Here is a 12,790-nt window from a genome sequence, read left to right on the forward strand (position 1 = left end):
ATGTATCCATCAAAGTTCAAAAGATAGCAGGTGTAAGTATTTTAGTAAACAAAGCCTATAAATTTAAGAACATTAAGAATAGAGCAACATTTAGTGATTCAAAACTCCCAAATATGATACCCCCTCAACCATTTCTTAGAAAAAGAACAGGTACAAGTGTTCCACTACACAAAGTATACAAATGTAAGAACATTAAGAAAAGAGCGACATTTTGTCAAAATTCAAACAAATCAACCATCAAAGCAATACACCAAATAGAGAAAGAGATATGATCCCGCTTATTTATCGTTGGCAAAGGGACTCTCATCACCGTCACTATCATCTGAATCTGTATCACATTCTTCATCATCTGGTATTGCCTGGGTCAATTGTTCCAACGGTTCATCAATTTCTGTCCCTACTATATCTATTCGTTCCCAGCTATTTACGTCTTCCAAATTTTGGATTTCTGCTGCCTCGGTCTGGACATCTCCCTCATCATTGTTCCCATGTACCTCATACAAGTCCCTAGGTTTTGTCTTCACAACCACATGCCAGTCTTTGTTACCGGGGTGATCTTGCACGTAGAATACTTGCTCAGCTTGAGATGCAAAGACAAAAGGTTCATTTTTATAAATATGACGTGTCATATTTACAACTGTATAACCGAACGCATCTATTTTTATTCCCCTGTTTGGCGTTACAACATCAAACCAATCACATTTGAAAAGCAATGCCTTCAGGCGTCCAAAGTAGTTAAGTTCAATGATATCTGTTAAAACACCGTAATAACTAATATCTCCTGCTATTGGATTCTGATCCCTGGCACTTGAAAAACTTCTTGTATTTGCAGTGACAACAACTCCACAATTCTGTGTTTTCCTTTTCTGTTCGCGAGCCTTCGTGTGAAAGCGGAAACCTTTACTAATAAACCCTTTGTATTTCCTAGCGACGGGCGCTGGCCCCCCAGCTAACCATCTAAGTTTTTCTGATATATGCTCACTCCTTGTCCGCTGCAAATTTTGAACCTATTCAAAATTTGATAATGATTAGCAAAGACCAACGTGTATGCTAAATAAAGTTGAAGAGTAGCTTAATGTGGGTGTGAGCTGACATGTGTGCCAAACCAAGTTGGAAATTTTTTATTGTGAATTTGCTCTATATCCCTTGCCCTAGCACGAGGATGCAGCCTTTGAATATGGTTTACATGTTCTCTGCATAAGCATTAATGTACGTAAGAGAAAAGAGTTTCCAAGTATTTACCGAATAGATTAAAGACAATTTAATTGGCTTACGTAATAAATGGAATAACTGCAGGGCAGTTGAAGAGAACATAGCGATGTGCTTGTTCAATTGTGGTTTGATCTAAAGAGCAACTCTTAACTTCGCCTAGAGGGCGTCCTGCTAGTGAGAATATAGAAAATCCTTCTTCCATTTCAACATGTGCATCTTCATCATTCCTTACCGGCCGATTCAACTTTGATTCAACACCTTCCAAATATCTTGAACAAAACGTCAAACATTCTTCTGCCAGGTACCCCTCTGCAATAGATCCCTCGGGACGACTTCTATTGCGCACATATGACTTTAATGTCAGAAGGTACCTACACAATCACAGCGTGCATTACTTTCACTAATATGAATTTATAAAAACCTTCAAGATCGAATCAAATTTTTTGATGAACTGTGCATACCTCTCTATGGGGTACATCCATCGGTATTGTACCGGTCCAGCCAACATTGCCTCATCCGCTAAATGAATAGGTAAATGCACCATAATATCAAAAAAGGCAAGAGGGAATATCTTCTCCATATGGCAAAGTGTTAGTGCAATCCTATCTTGTAGTTTGAGGAGGTCGCCTACATTGAGGACTTTTGAACATAATTCTTTGAAGAAGTTACATAGCTCAATCAATACGGAGCTGACGTTCTTAGGCAATGATGAGCGTATAGCTAATGGAAGTAGCTGCTGCATCAAAACATGACAATCATGACTCTTCAATCCCGAAATCTTGCGCTCTCGAACATTCACACGTCGCGAGATATTTGAGGAATAGCCATCTGGAAGCTTGACATCCTTCAGGATGTTGCAAAGAACCTCTTTCTCCTTTGGAGACATTGTGAAGCATGCTGGGGGCAAGTATGTTTTATTCCTTATAGTAGTCACTGGGTGAAGTGTCCTTCGCAGTCCCATTTCTTGTAAATCTAATCGTGCTTTTACACTGTCCTTTGTTTTTCCTTCAATATTCAATAATGTACCAATTACACTGTCGCAAACATTCTTCTCAATGTGCATCACATCTAGGTTGTGGCGCAATAAGAGCGATTCCCAGTAAGGAAGACTGAAAAATATACTTTTTTTCTTCCAATTATGCTCCTTAGGAGGCTTCTCTTTTTTCTTAGCAACGTAGGCAGAACTGTTTTCCTCCAAGGGACTCTCCTCTTGGACCCTCTTCTTCCCACGTTTACCTTGCTTCTTTGCACCGGTATCTTGCTTCTTGCCAAATGTGATGTTAATGCTTTGTAGTTGATCCAGTACCTGTGTCCCTGATAGGGGAATCGGAGCTAACCTCTTCTCCTTAGTGCCATTAAAAGAAGACTTATCAGACCTAAATCTGTGGTTGGCCTCTAAGAATCGTCGGTGTCTCATGTAACAAAACTTCCTTCCATGCTTCAAACGCAGAGAACATGTGTCCTTGTTACAAGAAGGACAGGCCAGTTTCCCTTTGGTGCTCCATCCCGACAAGTTAGCATATGCAGGGAAGTCGCTAATCGTCCACAAAAGTGATGCATGCATCTGAAATGTCTCCTGCCTCGATGCGTCATAAGTCTGCAAACCTGACACCCATAATTCCTTCAACTCTTCGATCAGAGGTTGTAAGTAGACATCAATGTCATTCCCGGGACTAGAAGGGCCAGGAATTAACAATGACAACATTATATATGGTTGCTTCATGCACATCCATGGTGGCAGATTATATGGAATGAGCACAACGGGCCATGTGCTGTGAGCAATACTCATCGTCCTAAATGGATTGAAGCCGTCGCTTGCTAATCCAAGTCTAACATTGCGAGGTTCAGAAGAAAACCACTGATATATGTAGTCAAAAGTTTGCCAGGCCGTAGAGTCTGCAGGATGCCTTAATATATCGTCTTTGGTACGGTTCTCATAATGCCATGTCATGAAAGAAGCTGTTTTAGTTGACATATACAACCTCTGCAACCTTGGCTTCAAAGGAAAATGACGCAAAATCTTTGCAGGAACTTTTTGCTCTCTTGTGGATGAATGGGTTCTCTGCTCATCTGAATTCCCTTCAATTGTTTTCCACCTTGAAGCCCCACAAATACGACATTGAGAATCATTGGAGGCTTCCTTCCAGTATAGCATACAATCATTGGGGCATGCATCTATTTTGTCATAATGGAGGCCCAAATCCCTAATAATCTTCTTCGTTTCATAAAAGGACTTCGGTAATGCTTCACCCTCAGGAAGTACCTCTTTCAACAACTCAAGCAACATGGTGAATGATTTGTTGCTCCACCCATTAAGACACTTTATGTGAAACAATCGAACCACGAAGGATAATTTAGTGAACTTGCTTCCTGGGTATAATTTTTGCTCCGCATCTTGTAATAGTTTAAAAAACTTATCCGCATCTCCATTAAGCTCGTCCATACGTGCATCTGCTGAATGACCCTCCTCATCTAGTGGTCTATTATCATGATCATGGATCGATCTTGGGTGTATATCATTCAATAGTTCGTGCATTTCATCTTGTATAATTGGTTCATGAGGTGCTTGGTATTCATTATTACTCACAGCACGAGATGACCCTTCCCCATGATTAACCCATCTACTGTAGCCCAAGAGCATCCCATTCCACAACAAATGTCCCTCGGCCTCTTCTCGATCAACCAATCTAACGTTGCCGCATTTGTTACATGGGCAGAATATCTTTCCTCCATGAGCTCCATGAGTAAACGCGAAGTTAAGAAATTGAGAAACTCCTTCCTCGTACGCCGGGTCATTCCTATTGTATCCCAAAGCGAACACAAATTAAACATATTAAAATTATACATAATCAATCCAATTTCTTCCACATTTGAAAAACCTAAACGCTATCATAGTCATACCTTGGAAGTTGGATCCAACTTCGATCCATGACTTTTTGAGATTTTTCCGTAGACGCGTACAACTGAGGATGCCAGGTAGATCACAATATTCAACTTATATGAACATCCTAATAACAAAGGTCATTGCTTTTGAAATATTAAAAAATCACCTTCTCAATACATTAACATGTATAAGCAACATGTATTAAAAAGGGTAGTTGACTCGCGGGAATAAGGGAATGCGATGTCGAAAAGAAAGGATTGAATGGATGAAGACATGTTGTCCAAATTTAAGAAATATTTTTCTTTACAATTACAAAATTATGATAAAACTACTTCGTCTGGACTCTGGAGTTTTGCAGGCATAGATATTAATTTAATTCTTGCATGAGAGTCATGGTGCTTCAGTCCACGTGCGCGGACACACACACACGTAGCTTCCACTGCATAGCTGCACTAGCAGATAACTTCTGCTCAAGCAGCGGCTTCTGAGAGTAAGTAAAAATCGGATACTAAGTAAATCAAGTATAATATTCATAGTATTTGAATGGTTGATTGGAAGCAATTGGGTCAGCCCCAACTAATCTGAATGAGTTTTTGCTAATGGAGATATAGCCAATTTATTTCTTTCTGCAAAGAAAAGTTTGCAACTTTTGCCTAGTTGACAACTACTACAAATACTAGGCTTATTGTTTCAACAACCAACATTAATCAAACCACTATCTGAATTATGCTAGAATGAGAATGGCCGACTAAAACATTAGGCTCTGGCGCCTTTCCAGACTTTAGTGGAAAAAAAAAGACTTTTCCTTTCGTACTCAAGAGCATATAGACATCCTCTTCTAGTCCTATTTGCTAGTATCCTTCCTGTTTTCTAATTCTTAATGAAAACAGAGTAAGATGAGAACTCAAAATTACATGACAAATCCTTTTTAAGTTGACTGACAAACAGAAATTTTTTCTTCATCTCAGAAAATAGAAGAAAAATTCTTCGAGGGTAAAGATCCAGATCTGACCAATAAGCAAGGTTTACCAATATGTGAAATGGCAGAGAATTCTCATCTCCACACACCACCTTGTCAAGACCAGTATATGAAATAAGTTTAGAGAGGTTACATGGTTCATCGGTCATATGAGATATTGCACAAGCGTCTCAATATCATGTGTTGTCATTTGGATCAATTACAGACAAGGCTAATAAAGTTTGTGGTATCTCTTCATCAAACTATGAATATTCCAATTGATTCTAGCATTTCAAGGCAGTATGTCCTGCCTTTTTACAGATACAACATTTGTCTTTTTTCCGGAGTGTTAGATCTACGATTTCTTAGAGGTTGACGCTGAAACTCTTGTTGTTGAAATTAATGTGCATTTTGACCTTGTCGATGATTGGGGCTTGGCTGACCGAAGCCCTGTCGTTACGAGTTATGGTGATTTTGAACTTCACTAGGTGTAAATCCACGTCCCTATGATGAGAAATTTTGAGGTCCTTGATTTTTTTTTGGTAGGCATGAGTGCCCTTCATTTTTTATTTCTTTTTTGGGTAGGCTTGAGTGTCCTTGATGACGGTGGCTGTGGAAGTGCCTTCAAATTCTTCATAAATTAGATCGACCTTTGAGGGAAATGTTCAAACAAACAATAGATTCAATACAAAATAGAATCCTCCGACAAGCTTCAAGGGTATCCTGCTTCTCGCTAAGATCAGAAAGTTGCACTTTCATGCTTGTAACTGTCGGCTGACCTCCCTTTAGATGAGGTGGGAAAACTGATCTGCCAATTGTGATGCAAAAGCTAAGAACAATAGCTTTTGATGCAGAGTAATAAGTGGTACGTGCGGAAGCTCGAAGTTCAATATACTTTGTGGCTGGTTCCAGACTGTTTATGGAACCAGTGGTGAAAGGCTCTCTGCTTAATATCTTGCACTATGATCGAAGTTAACAACCCCTCAAACTTGAAGTTTATTTAAACAAGACAAACAGAACCTCCATGTGCCATTATTGTCATGAAAGTAGGAACTAGGAATTCAAACTCAAAGTGCATTAACAATACCCAACAGTATCACTGTGCTTGCGCTCAACCAAACACGCCAGTGAATACCATCCATTTTCACTTGTGGCTTTCTGCTAGGTCTACACATGGTACTTGTAACACGTGCATAAGATATACAATTCCATCCCACCAGGAAAGATAAAAGACATAAATCTCTGAATCAACACAAATGAATTTATACAAGAAATTGAGCTCTAGTTATTTTGTGCTTCAATTTTCACAAATTCAAACCGTGCACGATAGTAGCAGCCACAAAACTATCAACTCGGCTCAGATTTTGCAGCTTACGAAATAACCACCATTCCTAAATTTACTTGAAGTTAAAAGGTTCACACAAGAATTCCAATAATAGAGGTATTTGTGTAGGCTAGCTTCAAGATATGGAATAATTGCTTGTGAAGGAACCGTAACCAAGTGGATTAAGGGTCTAAATGGACTTGGACAGAAGCTGGACCAACAAATATGAAGACCATGGTTAGTTCAAAACAATTACCTATGTTTTAAATAATTCTGAGCTCAATCTTACCCAAGACTTGGCAATCAGATGTTGGTTATTTTGTGAGGACTAAGGACCTTCAAATCTATCAGAAGAGTGGTCAGATTACATGAAAAATCAAAAGAACAGGGAGTGAAATGAGTTTCTCGGAGCTTAAATCTCACTATGCAGAGGGCATCCACAAGCCCCAAGTGTCAGGAATTTTCAAGAGTTCAAATTACAAATGTCCTTCACATGCATTTTGTCAAACCTGGAACATGCAAGTATTATGATTCACTGTATCATAGATCAGAGCAGGGAGAAATGCTCATTTGCTTAGAATGTAGGCATATGAGATGATTGACGACTATAAAGAATAGTGATAAAAAAGAATAGTGATCAAACAATACCAAATACTAAAAGCCCTAAAAACCAAATCCATATAAAAAGTGAACAACTCACTAATTTCACTCAAAGTAACCAATATTGCTGATGAATTAAAAGAACCCTACATCGAAAATTAGAAAATGGGTAAAAGTGAAAACAATATACAGAGCTTTGGCACATGTTTATAAAGAAAGAGAGAGGAGGAAAAAATAACCTACCATGATCTAAGACATAAAATGAAAAAAATGCTTCTAGATCTGAAACTAATAAGCAATACCTTGAAACCCTTCTTCAGAAAGAAAAGAGGAATCAGGAGAACTCACATGCTTGGAACGACGGTGTAGATCTCAGGCCAGACGGAATGAACCCTAACCCCAAATGCCCTCTTCTTCGTTTCACAGTGGCCAAAAACAGGGATGGCGTGGAGATGGAGCCAAATGGAAAGGGGTGGTCAAAACCCTAGAAAATAAATGAAAAAGAATGGTTGAACCCTAAAAAAACAGAGCAATGGAAGCTTCTATGATTCTATCTTCCTCAGTTTCATCTCCTTCATCAATCTGTAGTGGAGATTAGAGTTTGACGACAGTGTTGGGCTTCTAAATGTCACAGAAAATTAGGGTTTCACGTCTCCTTCGCCAATTGCAGACGACGATGGAAAAGAGGTAGCAAAAGACACGGGAGATTAGGGTTTCCCGTCTCCTCGATCATCAATCGCAGACGATCGAGGATGGAAAAGAGGGAAAACAGAGAGCGGGAGAGAAAAGTGAGGGAGTGGGTAGCGCGGGAGAGCAAAAGTGAGGGAGTGGGTAGCGCGGGAGAGAAAAGCGCGAGTAGGTATTTTTGCTTTCTTTTTTCTCCAACGATCTACCAGCGGCCGGCTAAAAAACCGCGCCTAAATACCAACATCCAGCAGCGGTTTTCAAAACCGCTGGTAAATTGCCGCTGGTAATTGAGGATTTTGTTGTAGTGCTTTGTTAAAAAAGTCAAGAAAAGTGAGGTGTTAATTCCACAGAATTTTTTGAAAATTCTACAGAATTTTCAAAAAATTCAAAAAAGCCTGAACTTTTCCTCCCAGCTTGCTTATTATAGTAGAAAGATAGATATATATCGTTAGTACACCGCAAACTACTAAAGCGGGCTACAAGCCTATAAATGCTTCATGAGTTCCATGAAAATTTACTAAATACAAAGGGCACTTTTTTTTATCTTTTTATTTTTATGGAATTATATTCCTTCTTGCTCCAAAAATGAAAAACACATTTCCCTTTGAAATGGAAACTGAGAAGTGGAATTTCCTTGGGGAACTTTGATGAGTGCCTTTGTTGTTCCAGTCCCTATCGTCCCATTTGAGAGTGGGAGCTTCTTCGTGTAACAGTTTACACCAGTGAAAATGGCTAACGCACACAAACAATCACCCAAGCAGCGTCCTCTGCACTCGTCTTCATTTTTTGAATTATATCCTTCAGAGTCAGACATCGGCCAATTTGTGTTTGGCAACTCTGTCATTTGGAATTGAGGTCTAGGCTCTTCCCCTGATCCACCAGGCTCACAACTTTGAGGAACAAAATCCGGTTTGCATCCCTTGAAAGTGTTACTGGAATCAAGGTAGGAATAATTGGGTGGACAGTAGCAACGAGGCCTTTGAGTGTAATCTAGTATGCAGTAGCTATTGAACCCACAAGCTCCACTGCCAATACTTTCGGCAATTGCCGTACAAATGTCACTTGGCACCGACCATACAATAGACCAGGACTCACCAGCCCAGTTCCTGGGGTATATATATTGCCTGAAAACTCCGTCAAAATCAAGTGTTGCTCTGTGGTAGCAGTCTCTGGTTGAAACTATGTTTCCCAAAGTGAGGTTGTGTACGCTCCCATTTGTTTGCCTGAGGTAAATGTAACCTGACTGATTGAAGATCATCTGAGAATTGGTTCCTGCAGTGCCGCTACTCCAGTAAGCATTGTAAAGATAATTGGTAAGGAGATTTGTTGTGTAAAGCACGAGATTCCCATCTGTTTGGAAACGAAGCTCAAACTTTCCGCTCGAGTAGTTGGTCTCTGTTTCACGAGAAGATAGCGTGGTGCCCATATCCAATATCTGTGAAGGCAAGATGGTGTCCGTGGAATGATCGAAACTCTGCCAAGTGATACCAGAATTCGAATTCAAGAGCACCAAATTCCCAGTGTCGAGAACGGCAGCTGAGGTGGCACTACCGGTAGTGACTTGAGCCGTCCATATCTCTTGTCCCTGATTATTGCTCAGCACAAGTTGTCCACTGCTCGTCAACTCGACTTTCGATCCATAAAGCACAAGATTACCTCTGTGTGCAGACCAAACTATAGTTTTTTCTGGTACTTTGTCGAACCAGATTGCAAGTAAGAAGAGATTTTTGTCTGCAACAGGTTTGAACCCGAATGCGAAATAACCAGAAGGTGAAACCCATGAAGAATTGTCACTGGTAGAGAGACTAGAGCCCAAACTTATCGTACCATTAGTTTGAGCCATGGCAGAAAGGGGAAAAAGAAGAACAAGCAAGAAGAGCAGAGGATTATCAAGAGCAGATGCCATTTGAGATTTAGTATAAATTTTGATTGAACAGAGAAAAGCAATGTATTATTCATTCACCTCCCTCTACTTGTTTTTTTATAGATGAATTAATGGGTCTCTATGTCTTCGCCCGGAGAGTTTGAAAAAATTACAAGAGACTCTTCTCATGCTGACTTCCAAGTCAAGGGTTTCCCAGTCATCTACTCTATATACTGAAAATCAGTGTATAACCCATCTCTAGTGCATTCCGATTAGATCTTGACCGCACGACCTCAAATCTCTCTATTTAAATATTAATAGCCATCTGATCAGTAACTTGCTTTTGAGATGGACGATCGACGGAAGTTAAACGCAACATTAAACAAGAAGGCCGGGTCTCTTAATCAGATATGTTTAGGACCATCCGATTGTGTGATTTTGGGTCTATGATCAATCCAAGATGAGCCCCACACTATTTATGCACGGTTACAGATGTTGGAAAATACTTATACACAGCCCTTTGGTGTATAGTTTAAGCAAATGACCATTTCTTACTGGAAGAGTGGGGCCCTTTGTTCGATTGAGATTTCTTCCCATCCTTGTTTGCTTCGTATCAATTCCGATGGTGAAAAACAAGAATCTGGCACACCACATGACACGTCCTATGCTGCTTCTCCTCCCATTTTTTACATTTTTTACGCAACCAATGTCACAATAAAAAACAAACATATGGCATGCGTAGGGAGATTACGACTTGTCATGGGACCCTCAAATGTCTCACTTTCTTTTCATGTCATGCTTTGCAAAACACTCTTCTTACTTTTAACACTTTCTTTGGTCTTTGAGATAGCCAATTAATTAAATGAATGAAATAAATGTAAGTAGGTGAGTGAGTAGACCGATAATCAATGTAATGTAAACTGATCTCAACAAACCTAATTTCAAAGGCAAATCATGCTTGCCACACCGGCATACATAAGTTGAGTCTTCTAGAATTGGGGCAGCCTACCAAAGAAGTCTAGAAGAGTTACTAGATGTGATCAACTCTGTCTAAATACTGTTTTTATCTCAATAAAATTTAAGGTATCGCCTATGGGTAATATCAACTTGGTTAAATTAAACATTAGGGTATGTTGCCAACCATGGAAAATAAATTCATGGAATTTTCATTGTTCAAACGTAAGAGAGGAGAAGAGAAGGAGGGAGAGAAAGAGAATTTAAAAGGAATCGTCATAAGATGGTGTAGTCAAGGCCCCGGTTGGATCTTCCTAGGATTTCTTTTGGTTTTTTTTCAAGATTTAGAGTCGAATGGTATATGCTTATGGCTTACCCTTTTATGTAAAAAGAAATAGATCCTAAATAAAACATCGACTGTGTTGCTTCAATTTTTTTCCCCTGTAACAAAATAAGAAATTCTGGAAAAGTGTTAATTTCCTTCCCAAAAAGGTCAGTCTATCTCAATAAGAATCCTCCTCAGAACAATGCATGATGATCTCTTTATCTTTCGCACAAGATATCTAATAATAAAAGGGAGATGATTTTTTCGCCACTCATGTAGAATAATGCGCCCCCCTTTTAACGTAAATTGTGGGCAGACTTTTAACGTTTTTTGACATTAAATAACGTTGAAAGATTATCCGCGCGCGCCGGGGGCGGGGATAATCGCCTGGGGAATGATAAATTCACCCCTTTTCTTTACACGGGACAGTCAGGGGAAAGTTTCTTGAAAAAAACTACCTTTTCTTTACAGGGGACAGTCAGGGTTTAAAGAAAAAAAATCCGAAACCGGAGTCAATCGTAGGAGCGTAGGATTACCAATGACTTTTCCACAAAAGAAACTTGGCTCAGACCCCTGCTAATAGTCTAATTAATTGAAAGGGGTGTGGAAATATCAATTATTTCCAAAAAGAAAAGGTAAGCATGGAATTGATACTTCCACACCACACTCTTTGCTATTACGTTTTTGAAATGGACGGTCTGCAAATCTTGACCGCCCGACCTCAAATCTCCCATTTAAATATTAATAGCCATCTGCTCAGTAACTTCGCTTTTGAAATGGACGGTCTGCAAATCTTGACCGCACGACCTCAAATCTCCCATTTAAATATTAATAGCCATCTGCTCTTGATAACATAGTCAGATTTAGAAATCATAGGTCTTGGATAGTGTCGGGTTTTAAATTGGAAAACCCGACTAAGTCTTGTGTAGGGCCGGGTTTAAAGAAAAAACTTCCGAAACCTGACCCAACTCATGTTAGTATTTTAATACTAAAGAAAATTAAAATGAAAAGACATTTGCTTTTGCAAAAGCTTCTTTTTAATTTTGAACTTCCCACCCAAAATTCAAAATGTCAAATTGATTCTATTCCCTTGTACTTTCCCACCAAAATCATTTAAACTTTTGAAGGTAGCTCTCTTACCTCTTAAAAGTTTAGTCCTAGATGGGAAGTTGAGAAAAATTCTCCCATCCATATAAGAGGGAGTGTTGAGCAAAGGCTTGAGCCTTTCAAGGGCATTCAATTTGTTTGCCTTTGGTGTTTTACAAAGAACAAGATCAAATAAAAAACACACACGCGCGCGCCGAGCCGAGCCGAGCTGAGCCGCGCCGTGTCGGGGTGCGTGTGCGTGTGCGTGTGTGTGTTGGGTTGGGTTGGGTTTTCTAAACGGATTTTTTTTAAAATCCAACGGTCATGTCTCTTTAGTTTTAACTTAATCCAACCGTTACAACCCTCTTAAGTAACGTTTAAAAAAACAAAAACGACAATTTTTTAAATGACGTTTTTAAAAAGGTGTCTCTTCTGTTTTAAAGAGGTGTCTTCAACAGACACGTTTTCTCTATAAAAAGATATTGTTTCCAACGTCTTGATATACAAGTTCTTACATCTGTTTTAGAATCTCTTTTTTTGGTTTTAGACGAGCCTTTCATCTCTGCTGATTCGTTTTTCCATCTCTATTGACTCGTTTGCAAAAACAAAACAATTTCCTTTCTGTTATTTTTGTTTTCTTTTCTCTGTTATTTGTTGGGCATTCGGAGTGTTCGCTGTTTGGTTCGGATCTATCTGATTGTGCACTTCAGATAGATAGCGACGGTGCGTCGGGCTGTTGTATCCTGGGGGTGATTGCGTTCGGATCTGTTGCACCGGAGGGTTTTCCGCAGAGGCGCAAAATCACCTTAAAGAGAGCGACCTAGTCCGTGCCTCAACTCGCCGCATCGAAAAGGTTATACTAATCATCTATTCTTTCTGTTTTTCACAGAAATCAG

The 12,790-nt window shown here is 39.5% G+C and overlaps 2 protein-coding genes across 2 annotated transcripts; both read right to left on the reverse strand.

The window, feature by feature from the left end:
- Positions 1-1,270: 1,270 nt before the first annotated feature.
- Positions 1,271-4,142, reverse strand: LOC143864808 (uncharacterized). Its single transcript, XM_077375648.1, has 3 exons — positions 4,114-4,142; positions 1,674-4,010; positions 1,271-1,583 (listed from the first exon to the last, which is right to left on the reverse strand). Exons 1-3 carry the CDS (start codon positions 4,140-4,142, stop codon positions 1,271-1,273), a joined length of 2,679 nt encoding a protein of 892 aa, XP_077231763.1.
- Positions 4,143-8,227: 4,085 nt separating this feature from the next.
- On the reverse strand, positions 8,228-9,571 carry LOC143864814 (G-type lectin S-receptor-like serine/threonine-protein kinase LECRK2). The gene has a single exon (XM_077375661.1). The coding sequence runs from the start codon at positions 9,569-9,571 to the stop codon at positions 8,228-8,230; it is 1,344 nt and encodes a 447-aa protein (XP_077231776.1).
- Between the last annotated feature and the right edge of the window lie 3,219 nt (positions 9,572-12,790).

The sequence above is a fragment of the Tasmannia lanceolata genome, unplaced genomic scaffold (assembly GCF_043159265.1).
Source record: "Tasmannia lanceolata isolate RefF3 unplaced genomic scaffold, GAP_Taslan_0.1 ptg000003l, whole genome shotgun sequence".
NCBI classification, from domain to species: Eukaryota; Viridiplantae; Streptophyta; class Magnoliopsida; order Canellales; family Winteraceae; genus Tasmannia; species Tasmannia lanceolata.